Source organism: Pseudoliparis swirei, chromosome 8, assembly GCF_029220125.1.
Source record: "Pseudoliparis swirei isolate HS2019 ecotype Mariana Trench chromosome 8, NWPU_hadal_v1, whole genome shotgun sequence".
Lineage (NCBI taxonomy): Eukaryota > Metazoa > Chordata > Actinopteri > Perciformes > Liparidae > Pseudoliparis > Pseudoliparis swirei.
Window position 1 is genome coordinate 2,840,534 of NC_079395.1, and position 20,065 is coordinate 2,860,598.

The 20,065-nt window shown below is 40.8% G+C and overlaps 1 protein-coding gene across 1 annotated transcript; it reads left to right on the forward strand.

Moving 5' to 3' along the window:
- Window positions 1-140: 140 nt before the first annotated feature.
- Window positions 141-18,354, forward strand: LOC130198202 (arylsulfatase I-like). The gene is made up of 11 exons (XM_056421352.1): window positions 141-404; window positions 1,511-1,747; window positions 2,182-2,321; window positions 3,819-3,968; window positions 4,150-4,224; window positions 4,947-5,121; window positions 5,451-5,687; window positions 5,770-5,916; window positions 15,740-15,872; window positions 15,950-16,458; window positions 16,533-18,354. Exons 2-11 carry the CDS (start codon window positions 1,511-1,513, stop codon window positions 16,947-16,949), a joined length of 2,220 nt encoding a protein of 739 aa, XP_056277327.1. The 5' UTR covers window positions 141-404; the 3' UTR covers window positions 16,950-18,354.
- The last annotated feature ends 1,711 nt before the right edge of the window (window positions 18,355-20,065 follow it).

A 20,065-nucleotide genomic window follows, 5' to 3' on the forward strand; every position in this document is an offset into this window, starting at 1 on the left:
TATCTTTGGTTTGAGGGAACTATCATTTACCACCAGATCATTCAGAATACAAACTGCCAGTCTGGCTGCATCACGTTTTCTTTTTGTCGCTGCGTGTTTTTATTTTGGCAGGTCAGACCGGAAGTGTCAGCGCGCCGCTGCGGTGCCTTGACTTTAAATCGTATTTCATCGGGAGTGTGCGCGCTCCCGCTGGAAGGAAGGAAGGAAGGAAGGAAGGAAGGTTTCGTGGACAACTTGAGGATATGCCGCGTCTTCTGCCAACTTTACTCTTCAAACCAAACTCTCGGAGAGCTGAAGACAAAACCGGAGTGTGACGAATGGACTGAAGAGGAGCGGAGAGGAAGAGGAGGAGGAGGAGGGGGAGGAGGAGAAGAGCCATTCTCTTGCATTGATCCAACTTCGAGGTATATTGATATTATCTGGAGGCCTTTCTATTAACACAGCTGTGGAAAATCTAAATGAAAAAACTGACATTAATTAAATATTGCACTTATTGATGAGGTTCATTAGAAACCACACATCAAAAAACTTATTTCATCCAGGAACAGGCTGTGTGCGCGTGCATGTGTGCGTGTGCGTGTGTCAGAATGCTTTTAGTCACGTCACACATTAATTAATGAAGCATTGCAGAGTTTGTAAACATGACATCGATGAAACAGAAACATCTGCTGAGATTGTGGGGGTGTGTGTGTGTGTGTGTGTGTGTGTGTGTGTGTGTGTGTGTGTGTGTGTGTGTGTGTGTGTGTGTGTGTGTAGGTGTGTGTGTGTGTGTGTGTGTGTGCGTGCAGCATTCCTCCTCCGCGTAGCGCTCCGGGCCGCCGCTGAATCAGGCCTTTAACAAATCACACTCCTCCTCATGTCACCACCTTTTCTTTTCCGTGTGTTCTTGGAATCGGGAGCCGGAGGCTGTCCCACTTTAACATTTTAAGAGAAGGAACATCATTCAAACATAATTCAATCCATTTGTGCTGAATTCCTCTGATATCTGAAGCTTTTTCTTTCATTCCTTTGACTGTTCAGACGAAAAGGAGTATTTATGAGCCTCTTTGTTTTTATTGATTTGTCGAATAAACACATGACGGATCCACAGACGCTGTCATATCTATTGTTACATCATCACAGACGCCAGAAACAAGTAAAAGTAGGCAAAACATTTGACATCACAGTTAGTTTAAAACAGCAAAGTATCCGGACAGTATTTTACTTTGTCGTGAGATTCCGATATCGGCGATAACTGTGACACGTACGGGATGAAATTTATCGATATCGATTCGATAATATCGCGTGAATAATTCGTCGCCTGTGAAATCGTCGCCATTAAAGTCTCAGAGACAGATTCTCTCCGTCCTTCACTTGGAATTTTGCGAGACGAAACACACGATGAACGAAGTGAAAGATGAATTCACGGACGTCCCCTGGGATCGGTCGCCCGTGACATCATCACGATATTTATGAACAACGTGATGACGTCGTCATAAACTCGCCTCCGTTGTTTCTGTCTTCGCTGAAGATGAAAGCCGTCGTGGCTCTGGTCCTGCTCGGGGTTCTCCTCAGCCTGGACCGCCTGGCCGCTCAGAGGGCCAAACCGGACCAGGACCGGGACCGGAACCAGGATCAGGACCGGAACCAGGATCAGGACCAGCACCGGAACCCGAACGACAGAAACACTCACAGTGATGAGACAGAACCGAAGAAGAAGAAGAAGAAGAATCAGCCGCATATCATCTTCATCCTCACAGATGACCAGGTGTGTGTATCTGTGCGTGTGTGTGCATGTGTGTGTGTGTGTGGGGGGGGGGGGGGGCGTGTGTGTATAGATATACATGTGTATATATATATATATATATATATATATATACAAATGTATGTCATTTCAGTGAATTACATTTTTATAATTATTTTGTCATTGTTTTTTGTTATTTTTATTTTTATTCTATTTTTGTGATTTGTTATTTTTAGTTATAGTTTTAGTTATTTATTTATTATTTATTTAACAAAAGTAGCGATAAACCGATACTTTCGATAAACCGATGCTTTTGTTAAACTTTCGATAAACCGATACTTTTGTTGGAAGGATGAATCGTCTACTTTGCAACATTTGTGTCCGTCTCGTATTAAAAGTCCCAAAAGCGTCGACCCTGAACCCGAACTCAGTGTAACGTGAGGCCCTCCGCTCTGCAGGGCTTCAACGACGTCGGCTACCACAACCCGAGCATCAAGACGCCCACGCTGGACAAGCTGGCGGCGGAGGGCGTCACGCTGGAGAACTACTACGTCCAGCCCATCTGCACGCCGTCACGCAGCCAGCTCATCACCGGCAGGTACACACACACACGGTGCATAACACACACACGCGCACACACACACACATACACACGGTGCATAACACACACACACACACACACAGTGCTTAACACACACTCGCACACACACACGGTGCATAACACACACACGCGCACACACACACACACACACGGTGCATAACACACACACACACACAGTGCTTAACACACACTCGCACACACACACGGTGCATAACACACACGCGCACACACACACGCACACACACGGTGCATAACACACGCTCACACACACACACACGCACACACGGTGCATAACCCAAACACACACACAACACACTGCAGTAGATCGCTGGAGATCCTGGCAAACTCAGCACTTTACTTTATTCTCCCCCTGTACATTTAGTATTTAGTATTAGTATTTAGTTTTTTCGTATTGTGTTTTGTGTTTTATATTTATTTTCATTGATGCTCTGATGTGCACCGCTGAAATAAAGGAAATAAAGGAATATCATATCATATCATATAAATATATATAGATATATAAATATAAATGTATATATTTTTTTTAGATATAAATATAAATGTATATATTTATATATATATATATATAAACATATATATATATATATATAAATATATATATATTTATATAAATATATATAAATATACAGGACTGTCTCAGAAAATTAGAATATTGTGATAAAGTTCTTTATTTTCTGTAATGCAATTAAAAAAACAAAAATGTCATGCATTCTGGATTCATTACAAATCAACTGAAATATTGCAAGCCTTTTATTCTTTTAATATTGCTGATTATGGCTTACAGCTTAAGAAAACTCTAAAATCCTATCTCATAACATTTTAATATTTCCTCAGACCAAGTAAAAAAAAGATTTATAACAGCTGAGTGTTTGTCAAGGCTCAGGAAACCCTTGCAGGTGTTTCGAGTTAATTAGACAATTCAAGTGATTTGTTTAATACCCTACTAGTATACTTTTTCATGATATTCTAATATTTAGAGATAGGATATTTGAGTTTTCTTAAGCTGTAAGCCATAATCAGCAATATTAAAAGAATAAAAGGCTTGCAATATTTCAGTTGATTTGTAATGAATCCAGAATGCATGACATTTTTGTTTTTTGAATTGCATTACAGAAAATAAAGAACTTCATCACAATATTCTAATTTTCTCAGACAGTCCTGTATACTGTATATAAAAATAAGAGATTTATATATGTCTACATATATATATATATATTTATTTATTTTTATTTAAGAGAAAATCCTCACGTTTTAGAAAGCAGGTCTGTCAAATGAAGAATTGATCAGTTTGCGCATTGATCGTGTGTCTCGTTTCACTCGTTTCCCGACATCGTGTGACTGTCGGTCGTTACGAACAACAGACGGAAAAAGAAATGAAAGAATTGCTGAGAGAAAATGTCAGAAAGAAGCTAAACTCTAAAGCTTCAGCTGCGTCTGCAATGAGGAGGAACTGTGTGTCTTCTCTCTCTCCAGATACCAGATCCACACGGGCCTCCAGCACTCCATCATCAGACCCAGCCAGCCGAGCTGCCTGCCCTCACACATGGACACGCTGCCCCAGAGGCTGCGCCAGGCCGGCTACGCCACGCACATGGTGGGCAAGTGGCACCTGGGCTTCTACAGGTGAGCGGCGGGAGGTGGGAGGCGTCCGTCTTGAGATACACAAACAAAACAAGACTCGGGAGGGGGGCAGACGCACGGAAAAACACCTTTCAATCAATCTGGCTGGGCAAATGTTTAAATGTGTGTTCAAGGTCCTCTGAGTAGAACAGTGTGATGATGGGAAATCTGATGCTTCCTGCAGGAAGGCGTGCCTGCCCACCAGAAAGGGTTTTGACAGTTTCTTTGGTTCTTTAACAGGAAGTGTGGATTACTACAGGTAAAAGCGCACATTTTCTTTTTTAATAAATTGTTGTTGTTTTTTTGTTATAATTGTTCAGTTAGTTATTTTTAGTTATTCTTTTTGTTATTGATATATTTATTATTTTTAGTTCTTTTTCTTTTTTATTAAAAATCTTTATAATAAATTTATTTTAAGAATTTTTAACGGTAAGAAGTCATTATTCTAACAATAACACGATTTAAAATAATGCGATTTAAAATTGTTTTTATTTTATTTTTAGAATTATTTTAGTTAAATCTTTTTAGTCAGTCATTTTGAGTTATTCTTTAAGTTATTTTATAATTTATTTTTATTTTTCACACACAAAATGTAATACATTATATGTATAATTATTTATTTGTTTATATTATTTTTTCATAATAATTTTATTTTTAGAAATGTTAGTTTATCATTATTTATTTATTTTTATTTTTTATTTTTTCTATTAGTTTTTAATTCTTTTTATTTATTTATTATTTTATATTTTGTTATTCTTTTTAGTAATTTGAATTTTTATAATTCTTTTAGTTTTTTTGTGATTAAAAAAAACAATTTATTCTTTGACTTATTTATTATTTTGTACTTATTTATAATTATTTATAATTATTTATTTATTTTTCATTTGTTTCATATTTGTTATAATAATTTTACTTTCGTTGCTTACAAACCAGGCCTGATAGGTGTCGATATGTAACTCACGCGTCTCCATCTGCCCACAGTTACGGGTCATGTGACGGCCCGGGGTTGTGCGGCTACGATCTCCACGACGATGAGGGCGTGGCCTGGGGCCAGGAAGGAAAGTACTCCACCACGCTGTTCACGCAGAGGGCGTGCAAGATCCTGGAGAGCCACGACCCCACGGAGAGGCCGCTCTTCCTGCTGCTCTCCCTGCAGGTGAGAGAACAGAAGAAGAAGAAAAAAGAGTCGAAGATGAAGAAAGAAAACAAAAAAGTGAAAATAAAGGCTAATCCCTAATCGTATAAAAGGAGGAAATGTGTATTTTACTTTGAAAATCACCTTTCGCATGTTTTTCAATCAACTCGTGTGTCATATTTAACAGATTTCCTCCGAGATATTTTGCTATTTTAAATTGCGTTATTGTTATAATAAAGACCGTTTCATGGACGCTGGGCATTATGTTGAGTCCCGCGCCGATAAACAAAAAATAAATACCGATAGCCGGTAAAGAATACGCGGTAAAAAGCTCCGTGCTCCCCCTGCAGGCCGTCCACACCCCTCTGCAGACGCCCAAGTCCTACATCTACCCGTACCGCGACATGGCCAACGTCGCCCGCAGGAAGTTCGCCGCCATGGTGTCCACGGTGGACGAGGCGGTCCGCAACGTCACCTACGCCCTGAGGAAGCACGGCTACTACCGGAACAGCGTCATCATCTACTCCACCGACAACGGCGCCCAGCCGTTCACGGGCGGGAGCAACTGGCCGCTGCGAGGCCGGAAGGTACCCGGGCCGCCGCACAGATGACGGACTCTTATTTTGGCGAGCTCCCTGACCTCTTGCTTTGTTGTTGTTTGTTTTCCAGGGCACGTACTGGGAGGGCGGGGTCCGCGGGGTGGCGTTCGTTCACAGCCCGCTGCTGAGACGCCGGAGGCGGGTCTCCAAAGCTCTGCTGCACATCACCGATTGGTTCCCCACCCTGGTGGGACTGGCCGGGGGGAACGCCAGCGAGGTCAGTACTGGTGACCACTAAGAGATGTACTGGTGACCATTAAGAGATGTACTGGTGACCACTAAGAGATGTACTGGTGACCATTAAGAGATGTACTGGTGACAACTAAGAGATGTACTGGTAACAACTAAGAGATGTACTGGTGTCCATTAAGAGATGTACTGGTGTCCACTAAGAGATGTACTGGTAACAACTAAGAGATGTACTGGTAACAACTAAGAGATGTACTGGTGTCCATTAAGAGATGTACTGGTGACCATTAAGAGATGTACTGGTGACCATTAAGAGATGTACTGGTGTCCATTAAGAGATGTACTGGTGACCATTAAGAGATGTACTGGTGTCCACTAAGAGATGTACTGGTGACCATTAAGAGATGTACTGGTGACCATTAAGAGATGTACTGGTGTCCATTAAGAGATGTACTGGTGACAACGAAGAGATGTACTGGTAACAACTAAGAGATGTACTGGTGACCATTAAGAGATGTACTGGTGACCATTAAGAGATGTACTGGTGTCCATTAAGAGATGTACTGGTGACAACGAAGAGATGTACTGGTGACAACTAAGAGATGTACTGGTGACCATTAAGAGATGTACTGGTGTCCACTAAGAGATGTACTGGTGACCATTAAGAGATGTACTGGTGTCCACTAAGAGATGTACTGGTGACCATTAAGAGATGTACTGGTGTCCATTAAGAGATGTACTGGTGTCCACTAAGAGATGTACTGGTGACAACTAAGAGATGTACTGGTAACAACTAAGAGATGTACTGGTGTCCACTAAGAGATGTACTGGTAACAACTAAGAGATGTACTGGTAACAACTAAGAGATGTACTGGTGTCCACTAAGAGATGTACTGGTGACAACTAAGAGATGTACTGGTAACAACTAAGAGATGTACTGGTAACAACTAAGAGATGTACTGGTGACAACTAAGAGATGTACTGGTGTCCACTAAGAGATGTACTGGTAACAACTAAGAGATGTACTGGTAACAACTAAGAGATGTACTGGTAACAACTAAGAGATGTACTGGTGACAACTAAGAGATGTACTGGTGACAACTAAGAGATGTACTGGTAACAACTAAGAGATGTACTGGTGTCCATTAAGAGATGTACTGGTGACCATTAAGAGATGTACTGGTGTCCACTAAGAGATGTACTGGTGACAACTAAGAGATGTACTGGTGACAACTAAGAGATGTACTGGTAACAACTAAGAGATGTACTGGTAACAACTAAGAGATGTACTGGTAACAACTAAGAGATGTACTGGTGACAACTAAGAGATGTACTGGTGACAACTAAGAGATGTACTGGTAACAACTAAGAGATGTACTGGTGTCCATTAAGAGATGTACTGGTGTCCACTAAGAGATGTACTGGTGACAACTAAGAGATGTACTGGTAACAACTAAGAGATGTACTGGTAACAACTAAGAGATGTACTGGTGTCCATTAAGAGATGTACTGGTGTCCACTAAGAGATGTACTGGTGACAACTAAGAGATGTACTGGTGACAACTAAGAGATGTACTGGTGACAACTAAGAGATGTACTGGTAACAACTAAGAGATGTACTGGTGTCCACTAAGAGATGTACTGGTAACAACTAAGAGATGTACTGGTGACAACTAAGAGATGTACTGGTGACAACTAAGAGATGTACTGGTAACAACTAAGAGATGTACTGGTGACCATTAAGAGATGTACTGGTGTCCACTAAGAGATGTACTGGTGACAACTAAGAGATGTACTGGTAACAACTAAGAGATGTACTGGTAACAACTAAGAGATGTACTGGTGTCCACTAAGAGATGTACTGGTGACCATTAAGAGATGTACTGGTAACAACTAAGAGATGTACTGGTGTCCATTAAGAGATGTACTGGTAACAACTAAGAGATGTACTGGTAACAACTAAGAGATGTACTGGTAACAACTAAGAGATGTACTGGTGTCCACTAAGAGATGTACTGGTGACCATTAAGAGATGTACTGGTAACAACTAAGAGATGTACTGGTAACAACTAAGAGATGTACTGGTGACCATTAAGAGATGTACTGGTGACCATTAAGTGATGTACTGGTGACCATTAAGAGATGTACTGGTGTCCATTAAGAGATGTAGCCTACTGGTGACCATTAAGAGATGTACTGGTGTCCATTAAGAGATGTACTGGTGTCCACTAAGAGATGTACTGGTAACAACTAAGAGATGTACTGGTGTCCATTAAGAGATGTACTGGTGTCCACTAAGAGATGTACTGGTGACAACTAAGAGATGTACTGGTGTCCATTAAGAGATGTACTGGTGACCATGAAGAGATGTACTGGTGACAACTAAGAGATGTACTGGTAACAACTAAGAGATGTACTGGTAACAACTAAGAGATGTACTGGTGTCCATTAAGAGATGTACTGGTGACAACTAAGAAATGTACTGGTAACAACTAAGAGATGTACTGGTAACAACTAAGAGATGTACTGGTAACAACTAAGAGATGTACTGGTAACAACTAAGAGATGTACTGGTGACAACTAAGAGATGTACTGGTAACAACTAAGAGATGTACTGGTGTCCACTAAGAGATGTACTGGTAACAACTAAGAGATGTACTGGTAACAACTAAGAGATGTACTGGTGACAACTAAGAGATGTACTGGTAACAACTAAGAGATGTACTGGTGTCCACTAAGAGATGTACTGGTAACAACTAAGAGATGTACTGGTAACAACTAAGAGATGTACTGGTAACAACTAAGAGATGTACTGGTGACAACTAAGAGATGTACTGGTGACAACTAAGAGATGTACTGGTAACAACTAAGAGATGTACTGGTGTCCATTAAGAGATGTACAGAGATGTACTGGTGACCATTAAGAGATGTACTGGTGTCCACTAAGAGATGTACTGGTGACAACTAAGAGATGTACTGGTGACAACTAAGAGATGTACTGGTAACAACTAAGAGATGTAAGAGATGTACTGGTGTCCACTAAGAGATGTACTGGTAACAACTAAGAGATGTACTGGTAACAACTAAGAGATGTACTGGTGACAACTAAGAGATGTACTGGTGACAACTAAGAGATGTACTGGTAACAACTAAGAGATGTACTGGTGTCCATTAAGAGATGTACTGGTGTCCACTAAGAGATGTACTGGTGACAGAGATGTACTGGTAACAACTAAGAGATGTACTGGTAACAACTAAGAGATGTACTGGTGTCCACTAAGAGATGTACTGGTAACAACTAAGAGATGTACTGGTAACAACTAAGAGATGTACTGGTGACAACTAAGAGATGTACTGGTGACAACTAAGAGATGTACTGGTAACAACTAAGAGATGTACTGGTGACCATTAAGAGATGTACTGGTGTCCACTAAGAGATGTACTGGTGACAACTAAGAGATGTACTGGTAACAACTAAGAGATGTACTGGTAACAACTAAGAGATGTACTGGTCCACTAAGAGATGTAATGGTGACCCCTTAGAGATGTACTGGTAACAACTAAGAGATGTACTGGTCAACTAAGAGATGTACTGGTAACAACTAAGAGATGTACTGGTAACAACTAAGAGATGTACTGGTAACAACTAAGAGATGTACTGGTGTCCACTAAGAGATGTACTGGTGACAACTAAGAGATGTACTGGTAACAACTAAGAGATGTACTGGTAACAACTAAGAGATGTACTGGTGACCATTAAGAGATGTACTGGTGACCATTAAGAGATGTACTGGTGACAACTAAGAGATGTACTGGTGACCATTAAGAGATGTACTGGTGACAACTAAGAGATGTACTGGTGTCCATTAAGAGATGTACTGGTGTCCACTAAGAGATGTACTGGTAACAACTAAGAGATGTACTGGTGTCCATTAAGAGATGTACTGGTGTCCACTAAGAGATGTACTGGTAACAACTAAGAGATGTACTGGTGTCCATTAAGAGATGTACTGGTGTCCATTAAGAGATGTACTGGTGACAACTAAGAGATGTACTGGTAACAACTAAGAGATGTACTGGTGACAACTAAGAGATGTACTGGTGTCCATTAAGAGATGTACTGGTGACCATTAAGAGATGTACTCATTAAGAGATGTACTGGTGACCATTAAGAGATGTACTGGTGTCCATTAAGAGATGTACTGGTGTCCACTAAGAGATGTACTGGTAACAACTAAGAGATGTACTGGTGTCCATTAAGAGATGTACTGGTGTCCACTAAGAGATGTACTGGTGACAACTAAGAGATGTACTGGTGTCCATTAAGAGATGTACTGGTGTCCATGAAGAGATGTACTGGTGACAACTAAGAGATGTACTGGTAACAACTAAGAGATGTACTGGTAACAACTAAGAGATGTACTGGTGTCCACTAAGAGATGTACTGGTGACAACTAAGAGATGTACTGGTAACAACTAAGAGATGTACTGGTAACAACTAAGAGATGTACTGGTAACAACTAAGAGATGTACTGGTAACAACTAAGAGATGTACTGGTAACAACTAAGAGATGTACTGGTGACAACTAAGAGATGTACTGGTAACAACTAAGAGATGTACTGGTGTCCACTAAGAGATGTACTGGTAACAACTAAGAGATGTACTGGTAACAACTAAGAGATGTACTGGTGTCCATTAAGAGATGTACTGGTGACAACTAAGAAATGTACTGGTAACAACTAAGAGATGTACTGGTGTCCACTAAGAGATGTACTGATAACAACTAAGAGATGTACTGGTAACAACTAAGAGATGTACTGGTAACAACTAAGAGATGTACTGGTGACAACTAAGAGATGTACTGGTGACAACTAAGAGATGTACTGGTAACAACTAAGAGATGTACTGGTGACCATTAAGAGATATACTGGTGACCATTAAGAGATGTACTGGTGACCATTAAGAGATGTACTGGTGACAACTAAGAGATGTACTGGTAACAACTAAGAGATGTACTGGTGTCCATTAAGAGATGTACTGGTGTCCACTAAGAGATGTACTGGTAACAACTAAGAGATGTACTGGTGTCCATTTAGAGATGTAGCCTACTGGTGTCCACTAAGAGATGTACTGGTGACCATTAAGAGATGTACTGGTGACCATTAAGAGATGTACTGGTGACAACGAAGAGATGTACTGGTAACAACTAAGAGATGTACTGGTGTCCATTAAGAGATGTACTGGTGACCATTAAGAGATGTACTGGTGACCATTAAGAGATGTACTGGTGTCCATTAAGAGATGTACTGGTGTCCACTAAGAGATGTACTGGTGACAACTAAGAGATGTACTGGTAACAACTAAGAGATGTACTGGTAACAACTAAGAGATGTACTGGTGACAACTAAGAGATGTACTGGTAACAACTAAGAGATGTACTGGTGACAACTAAGAGATGTACTGGTGACCATTAAGAGATGTACTGGTAACAACTAAGAGATGTACTGGTAACAACTAAGAGATGTACTGGTGTCCATTAAGAGATGTACTGGTGTCCATTAAGAGATGTACTGGTGTCCATTAAGAGATGTACTGGTGACAACTAAGAGATGTACTGGTAACAACTAAGAGATGTACTGGTGACAACTAAGAGATGTACTGGTGACAACTAAGAGATGTACTGGTAACAACTAAGAGATGTACTGGTGACAACTAAGAGATGTACTGGTAACAACTAAGAGATGTACTGGTAACAACTAAGAGATGTACTGGTGTCCATTAAGAGATGTACTGGTGACAACTAAGAGATGTACTGGTAACAACTAAGAGATGTACTAGTAACAACTAAGAGATGTACTGGTAACAACTAAGAGATGTACTGGTGTCCATTAAGAGATGTACTGGTGACAACTAAGAGATGTACTGGTAACAACTAAGAGATGTACTGGTGTCCATTAAGAGATGTACTGGTGTCCATTAAGAGATGTACTGGTGACAACTAAGAGATGTACTGGTAACAACTAAGAGATGTACTGGTAACAACTAAGAGATGTACTGGTGACAACTAAGAGATGTACTGGTAACAACTAAGAGATGTACTGGTAACAACTAAGAGATGTACTAGTAACAACTAAGAGATGTACTGGTAACAACTAAGAGATGTACTGGTAACAACTAAGAGATGTACTGGTGTCCATTAAGAGATGTACTGGTGACAACTAAGAGATGTACTGGTAACTAAGAGATGTACTGGTAACAACTAAGAGATGTACTGGTCAACTAAGAGATGTACTGGTGACAACTAAGAGATGTACTGGTAACAACTAAGAGATGTACTGGTAACAACTAAGAGATGTACTGGTCCATTAAGAGATGTACTGGTGTCCACTAAGAGATGTACTGGTGTCCACTAAGAGATGTACTGGTGTCCATTAAGAGATGTACTGGTGTCCACTAAGAGATGTACTGGTAACAACTAAGAGATGTACTGGTAACAACTAAGAGATGTACTGGTAAAGAGATGTACTGGTGTCCATTAAGAGATGTACTGGTGTCCAGAGATGTACTGGTAACAACTAAGAGATGTACTGGTAACAACTAAGAGATGTACTATGTACTGGTAACAACTAAGAGATGTAGAGATGTACTGGTGACAACTAAGAGATGTACTGGTAACAACTAAGAGATGTACTGGTAACAACTAAGAGATGTACTGGTGACAACTAAGAGATGTACTGGTAACAACTAAGAGATGTACTGGTAACAACTAAGAGATGTACTGGTGTCCATTAAGAGATGTACTGGTAACAACTAAGAGATGTACTGGTAACAACTAAGAGATGTACTGGTGACAACTAAGAGATGTACTGGTAACAACTAAGAGATGTACTGGTGACAACTAAGAGATGTACTGGTAACAACTAAGAGATGTACTGGTGACAACTAAGAGATGTACTGGTGTCCATTAAGAGATGTACTGGTGACAACTAAGAGATGTACTGGTGACAACTAAGAGATGTACTGGTGACAACTAAGAGATGTACTGGTGACAACTAAGAGATGTACTGGTAACAACTAAGAGATGTACTAGTAACAACTAAGAGATGTACTGGTGTCCACTAAGAGATGTACTGGTGACAACTAAGAGATGTACTGGTAACAACTAAGAGATGTACTGGTAACAACTAAGAGATGTACTGGTGTCCATTAAGAGATGTACTGGTGACCATTAAGAGATGTACTGGTGACCATTAAGAGATGTACTGGTGTCCATTAAGAGATGTACTGGTGTCCACTAAGAGATGTACTGGTGACAACTAAGAGATGTACTGGTAACAACTAAGAGATGTACTGGTAACAACTAAGAGATGTACTGGTGACAACTAAGAGATGTACTGGTAACAACTAAGAGATGTACTGGTGACAACTAAGAGATGTACTGGTGACCATTAAGAGATGTACTGGTAACAACTAAGAGATGTACTGGTAACAACTAAGAGATGTACTGGTGTCCATTAAGAGATGTACTGGTGTCCATTAAGAGATGTACTGGTGACAACTAAGAGATGTACTGGTAACAACTAAGAGATGTACTGGTGACAACTAAGAGATGTACTGGTAACAACTAAGAGATGTACTGGTAACAACTAAGAGATGTACTGGTAACAACTAAGAGATGTACTGGTGTCCATTAAGAGATGTACTGGTGACAACTAAGAGATGTACTGGTGACAACTAAGAGATGTACTGGTGACAACTAAGAGATGTACTGGTAACAACTAAGAGATGTACTGGTGTCCATTAAGAGATGTACTGGTGACAACTAAGAGATGTACTGGTAACAACTAAGAGATGTACTGGTGTCCATTAAGAGATGTACTGGTGACAACTAAGAGATGTACTGGTAACAACTAAGAGATGTACTGGTGTCCATTAAGAGATGTACTGGTGTCCATTAAGAGATGTACTGGTGACAACTAAGAGATGTACTGGTAACAACTAAGAGATGTACTGGTAACAACTAAGAGATGTACTAGTAACAACTAAGAGATGTACTGGTAACAACTAAGAGATGTACTGGTGTCCATTAAGAGATGTACTGGTGACAACTAAGAGATGTACTGGTAACAACTAAGAGATGTACTGGTAACAACTAAGAGATGTACTGGTGACAACTAAGAGATGTACTGGTGACCACTAAGAGATGTACTGGTAACAACTAATAGATGTACTGGTGTCCATTAAGAGATGTACTGGTGTCCACTAAGAGATGTACTGGTGTCCATTAAGAGATGTACTGGTGTCCACTAAGAGATGTACTGGTGTCCATTAAGAGATGTACTGGTGTCCACTAAGAGATGTACTGGTGTCCACTAAGAGATGTACTGGTGTCCATTAAGAGATGTACTGGTGTCCACTAAGAGATGTACTGGTAACAACTAAGAGATGTACTGGTAACAACTAAGAGATGTACTGGTGTCCATTAAGAGATGTACTGGTGTCCATTAAGAGATGTACTGGTAACAACTAAGAGATGTACTGGTGACAACTAAGAGATGTACTGGTGACAACTAAGAGATGTACTGGTAACAACTAAGAGATGTACTGGTAACAACTAAGAGATGTACTGGTAACAACTAAGAGATGTACTGGTAACAACTAAGAGATGTACTGGTGTCCATTAAGAGATGTACTGGTAACAACTAAGAGATGTACTGGTAACAACTAAGAGATGTACTGGTGACAACTAAGAGATGTACTGGGAACAACTAAGAGATGTACTGGTAACAACTAAGAGATGTACTGGGAACAACTAAGAGATGTACTGGTAACAACTAAGAGATGTACTGGTAACAACTAAGAGATGTACTGGTGTCCATTAAGAGATGTACTGGTGTCCACTAAGAGATGTACTGGTAACAACTAAGAGATGTACTGGTAACAACTAAGAGATGTACTGGTAACAACTAAGAGATGTACTGGTAACCACTAAGAGATGTACTGGTAACAACTAAGAGATGTACTGGTAACAACTAAGAGATGTACTGGTGTCCACTAAGAGATGTACTGGTGACAACTAAGAGATGTACTGGTGACAACTAAGAGATGTACTGGTGTCCATTAAGAGATGTACTGGTGTCCACTAAGAGATGTACTGGTGACAACTAAGAGATGTACTGGTAACAACTAAGAGATGTACTGGTGTCCACTAAGAGATGTACTGGTGTCCATTAAGAGATGTACTGGTGTCCACTAAGAGATGTACTGGTAACAACTAAGAGATGTACTGGTAACAACTAAGAGATGTACTGGTGACAACTAAGAGATGTACTGGTGACAACTAAGAGATGTACTGGTGTCCACTAAGAGATGTACTGGTGACAACTAAGAGATGTACTGGTGACAACTAAGAGATGTACTGGTAACAACTAAGAGATGTACTGGTGTCCACTAAGAGATGTACTGGTGACAACTAAGAGATGTACTGGTAACAACTAAGAGATGTACTGGTGTCCACTAAGAGATGTACTGGTGACAACTAAGAGATGTACTGGTAACAACTAAGAGATGTACTGGTGACAACTAAGAGATGTACTGGTAACAACTAAGAGATGTACTGGTAACAACTAAGAGATATACTGGTAACAACTAAGAGATGTACTGGTATCCATTAAGAGATTTACTGGTGACCATTAAGAGATATACTGGTGACCATTAAGAGATGTACTGGTGACCATTAAGAGATGTACTGGTAACAACTAAGAGATGTACTGGTGACCATTAAGAGATGTACTGGTGTCCATTAAGAGATGTACTGGTGTCCATCATGAGGTTCTGTTGGTTCCCTCAGAGCGAAGGCCTGGATGGGTTTGACGTCTGGCCCGCCATCAGTGAGGGGAGGGAGTCTCCTCGCCAGGAGATCCTCCACAACATCGACCCGCTGCACAAACCTCCCGCCCAGACCAAAGACTGGGACGCCTCCGGTACCGACCAAAATACAACGTCACGCTAAAAAGGTCGAAGGAACTTATTAACCCTGTGTGTGTTTCCTCTTGAAAAGGCCCAAAGAAAACAAAGAAGAAGAAGAAGAAGAAGAAGAAGAAGGTCCAGGGGAAGGAGATGAAGAAGCAGAAACCGAAACAGAAGTCGGCGTTCAGGGTGAAGACCACCAAGAAACCACCGGGGCCGTTTTCCCGTCGCCAAAGCGAACCCAAACCCGAGGTTCCGAAAACCGAACCCGAGACCGGAGTCCGGCCTCGGAAGCAGAGGCCGCCGCGCCGCGATCCGCGCCGCGAGTTCTCCTCCAGCGGCGCTCCGCCGGCGACGTCTGCCGCTCGACCTCGGCCCGGGTCGCCGTCCAGGCGGAACGCTTCCCGGATCCAGAACCAGAACCCGACGCGATCCCGACCGCCTGGACCCGACCCGGAGCTCCAGTTGCAGCCGAGGTACCAGAACGCGTCCCGGCCGGCCGGGTCGCCGTGGGACCCGTCGGTCCAGGCCGCCATCCGGGTGGGAGACTGGAAGCTGCTGACCGGAGACCCGGGTCACGGGGACTGGGTCCCGCCGCAGGTACGTCAGAACATTCTCGACCCGCTTCAGAAAACAACCCCCGCTGATGACCTCCCCCCCCCCCCCCCCCCCAGGTACTTCCCACTCTCCCCGGCCGCTGGTGGAACCTCGAGTTCCCCAGAACCTCGACGCTGAAGAACGTGTGGCTGTTCAACATCACGGCCGACCCGTGCGAGCGCCGGGATCTGGCGGACCGGCGGCCGGACGTGGTCCGGCGGCTGATGGACCGGCTCGCCGCCTACAACCGGACCGCCGTGCCGGTGTACTTCCCGCCGGACGACCCCCGAGCCGACCCCAGCCGGCGCGGGGGGGCCTGGGCGCCCTGGGTGGAGGACGGGGTGGACGGCGAGGAGGAGGAGGGGAGGTACGACGGCGTCTACAAAAAGGGACGGAGTGGCAAGAAGAAGAGGAAGAAGCCGCGCTGCCCGCTGTGCAAGCTGAAGTCCTTCTTCCTGAAGCTGAACACCGGGATGATGTCCAACCGGATCTGAGCGATTATCAAATCACCAAAAATGAGAAGTTCAAAAAAGATCCTCTCAGGCCTCAGAAGTTCAACCCAAAAAAGTGAACTGGCCCTTTAAATTCCTGCCTGTTTATCATGTGAATTTTTGACCGTTTCCTTGTTTATTTTGTCGTCATTTTCTTTCTCAAATTTTCTCAAAAAAAAGAAGACAGAGTTCTTTGAACACAAGAGCCGCCAGAGTTTAGCAGTAAAATGTACTTTTACATTTTAAATGATTAATGTTTCTTTAACTGTGTTTTAACGGCAACTTAAACTTCCCAGATGTGGGTTTCGTAGCAGCTTATTTACTTTTCACAAGTTAAAAAAAATATTTGTTTCTCTACACTTTTTGAGACCCGGCGATGGCCGACATGTTTGTAATATTTGTTTTTGTTTTCTTTTTGTGCATCTTCTTTGGGGTTGTGAGACCGTTGAATGTACAGCCGATGGAAAGACGATGAGCTGACAGTTTGTGTGTTTTTAACTGAACAGCAGAGCAGGTTTTTTAAATTTATATATATATATATATTTGTATGTATATATTTATATATATATATTTGTATGTATATATATATATTTGTATGTATATATATTTATATATGTATATATATAATATGTTATATATGTATGTATATATATATGTATATATTTGTATATATATATAAAAATGTCTACATATATATATATATATATATTTATATAAAAATGTCTATAAATATATATATTTATATACATATATATAAATATACATATATATTTCTATAAAAATGTCTATATATACATATATGTTTATATATATACATATATATCTATATATATGTATATATATAGATAAGCATTTTCAAGACATTAAGTGACGAAATCCTACGAGACATTTTAAAAAAACGTTAAAACTTTTTTAGATTAAACAAAATTTAGGGGTTGAAAGGGTGTTTTTAAAAAGTGATTAAAAGTTTAAACTATGCGTTTGTTTGTCGTACGGATGAATCAAATGAAGAAAGAGCTGAAACAAGTTGACAGACCCGATACCATCATGAACTCTTCTCATGGAAACTCAATAAACTGGTTGAACATAAAGTCGTTGCTCTTCAAATCCTCTTAGAGTTCTGAAGACTTTCTGCTCCAGTCGCCATTTAAACTTGTTAAAAGTATTACTTTGTGATTGTAGAGGTCATATTGTATAAGGTGTACATGTACATGTACTTATTTACAACACTGGTTTGGAAGTTTGAAAAAGATTTGCCTCAGTGGGCTTTAAACTGTGGACACATACGGCATCCTCTGACCTTTGACCCTCACATCGGTTCAGGATATACAGGACTGTCTCAGAAAATTAGAATATTGTGATAAAGTTCTTTATTTTCTGTAATGCAATTAAAAAAACAAAAATGTCATGCATTCTGGATTCATTACAAATCAACTGAAATATTGCAAGCCTTTTATTCTTTTAATATTGCTGATTATGACTTACAGCTTAAGAAAACTCTAAAATCCTATCTCATAAAATTTTAATATTTCCTTAGACCAAGTAAAAAAAAAGATTTATAACAGCTGAGTGTTTGTCAAGGCTCAGGAAACCCTTGCAGGTGTTTCGAGTTAATTAGACAATTCAAGTGATTTGTTTAATACCCTACTAGTATACTTTTTCATGATATTCTAATATTTAGAGATAGGATATTTGAGTTTTCTTAAGCTGTAAGCCATAATCAGCAATATTAAAAGAATAAAAGGCTTGCAATATTTCAGTTGATTTGTAATGAATCCAGAATGCATGACATTTTTGTTTATTTAATTGCATTACAGAAAATAAAGAACTTCATCACAATATTCTAATTTTCTGAGACAGTCCTGTATATATGAGAGAGAGAGAGAAGTCAAACGTGTTACTTTTTCCCAATTTTTTTTTAACCAGCCTTAAAAAGGAACTCTGTGAAGTCAGATGTTTCCTTCCTTCGGAGCGAGACACATAACCTCCACATATTTCCGTGTATTTGCACAATATCTCACAGGCCAGCAGCAGAGCTTTAAAGGAGCGCTTGATGTCTCCACCTTGATGTCTCCAATTTGAGTCAACACAGCTGCAGTATAAACCCAGTGAGACTCCTGTGTGTTCACCAGAGACACACACTCCTCTTACAGCTGCTCTCCACCTGTAACTCACACACACTATGTCACATGCACGTGAAATAAATAATCATACATTAATATGAAATTATATGTGTACACAAAACCTGTGTCATTCTTTTTTATTTGATTTTACGAGGTCTAAACTTGTCTCGTCATTTTTGGAAACTACGAGGATTGTTTATCAATGGAGATGTTTCATCAAATCCTGTCTGTACCGAGTGTGCACGCTCCGGATTCACCGCTAGGTGGAGCCAGATATCTACAATCCCTACGCATCCACGCACGCGCACACACAAACACTCTTTGGGGGGGGGGGGGTGAGAACCAAAATATGAATTTATGTCATTTATCACTTCTCAAATGTAAAAAAAAAGCTTCATTATTGTCAGGATGTTCTACGCTCCAGTTGTCATGTCACAAACCACCACCAGGGGGCGCCTTCAAACATTATAAGTCTATATAAGGAATGTAAGGGGGGGGGGTACTGGCCTCGACTACAACACCTCCATTGTGATACTCTATTACTCTGAACACTCACTGGTTTAGAGGAAGTTTACACACATGTACACGTTTACCCTGTTTGTTTACCTCGTTTGTTTATGTTTGGAGACGGCTCAATGCACCTGAGACACTGGGGTTTAACAGAGCTGATGTACAGATAAACGTCTACATGTACAGACAGACGTCTACATGTACAGACAGACGTGTACAGACAGACAGACGTCTACATGTACAGACAGACGTGTACAGACGTCTACATGTACAGACAGACGTCAACAGACTAACTCTTGGCCCCTGGCGGTCTCTCACTCAGCGTTCCTCTCCTCTGGACCTTCCGGGGAATTTGTTATCATTTATTTGCAAAGTGTTTTCCATCTTCAGGCAACAGACTTTAATAACACTCGTGAATGTTAAAGCCTCTGCATTATTATAAAGTCGTGTTTTACTTAATTTATTTTAAAGATCTCACTGAACTGT

Bases quoted from the DNA above. Each gene is read 5' to 3' on its own strand.
- LOC130198202 (XM_056421352.1), top strand. From the start codon at position 1,511: ATGAAAGCCGTCGTGGCTCTGGTCCTGCTCGGGGTTCTCCTCAGCCTG. The intron at 15,873-15,949 runs GTACCGACCAAA...CCTCTTGAAAAG, and splicing joins CAAAGACTGGGACGCCTCCG to GCCCAAAGAAAACAAAGAAG. The intron at 16,459-16,532 runs GTACGTCAGAAC...CCCCCCCCCCAG, and splicing joins GGGACTGGGTCCCGCCGCAG to GTACTTCCCACTCTCCCCGG.